The sequence below is a fragment of the Papilio polytes genome, unplaced genomic scaffold, assembly GCF_000836215.1.
Source record: "Papilio polytes unplaced genomic scaffold, Ppol_1.0 DF822845.1, whole genome shotgun sequence".
Taxonomy (NCBI): Eukaryota; Metazoa; Arthropoda; class Insecta; order Lepidoptera; family Papilionidae; genus Papilio; species Papilio polytes.
The window spans coordinates 715,383-715,815 of NW_013526359.1; the positions used below are offsets into that span (position 1 = coordinate 715,383).

A 433-nucleotide genomic window follows, 5' to 3' on the forward strand; every position below is an offset into this window, starting at 1 on the left:
CCGGGCTGGCCTGGCTGCCCTTGTTGTCCTGGTTTACCAGGTTGTCCTGGCTGGCCTGGTTGTCCTGGTCCGCCAGGTTGGCCTGGTTGTCCTGGGTAGCCTGGTTGGCCTGGCTGCCCTGGTTGTCCTGCAGTGCCAGGTTGACCCGGCTGTCCTGGGAATCCGGGCTGGCCTGGTTGTCCTTGTTGTCCTGGGTAACCAGGCTGGCCTGGTTGTCCTTGTTGTCCTGGTCCGCCAGGTTGGCCTGGTTGTCCTGGATATCCAGGTTGCCCTGGCTGTCCTGGTTGTCCTGCAGTGCCCGGATGACCAGGTTGTCCTGGGTAACCAGGCTGGCCGGGCTGTCCTGGGTATCCTGGCTGGCCTGGTTGTCCTGGTTGTCCTGCAGTGCCAGGTTGACCCGGCTGTCCTGGGAATCCGGGCTGGCCTGGTTGTC

The 433-nt window shown here is 64.0% G+C and overlaps 1 protein-coding gene across 8 annotated transcripts in view; it reads right to left on the bottom strand.

The window, feature by feature from the left end:
* LOC106105509 (collagen alpha-1(III) chain-like) overlaps positions 1-433 on the bottom strand; it is a 22,631-nt gene that overhangs the window by 2,967 nt on the left and 19,231 nt on the right. For 3 of the 8 annotated variants that reach the window (XM_013285863.1, XM_013285861.1, XM_013285860.1), the window contains exon 14: positions 46-424. In XM_013285863.1, the coding sequence (XP_013141317.1) occupies positions 46-424 (379 nt within the window). Of the gene's footprint in view, positions 1-10; positions 425-433 lie in introns of all 8 variants that reach the window. The other 5 variants (XM_013285867.1, XM_013285865.1, XM_013285866.1 and 2 more) reach the window with 3 other exon arrangements.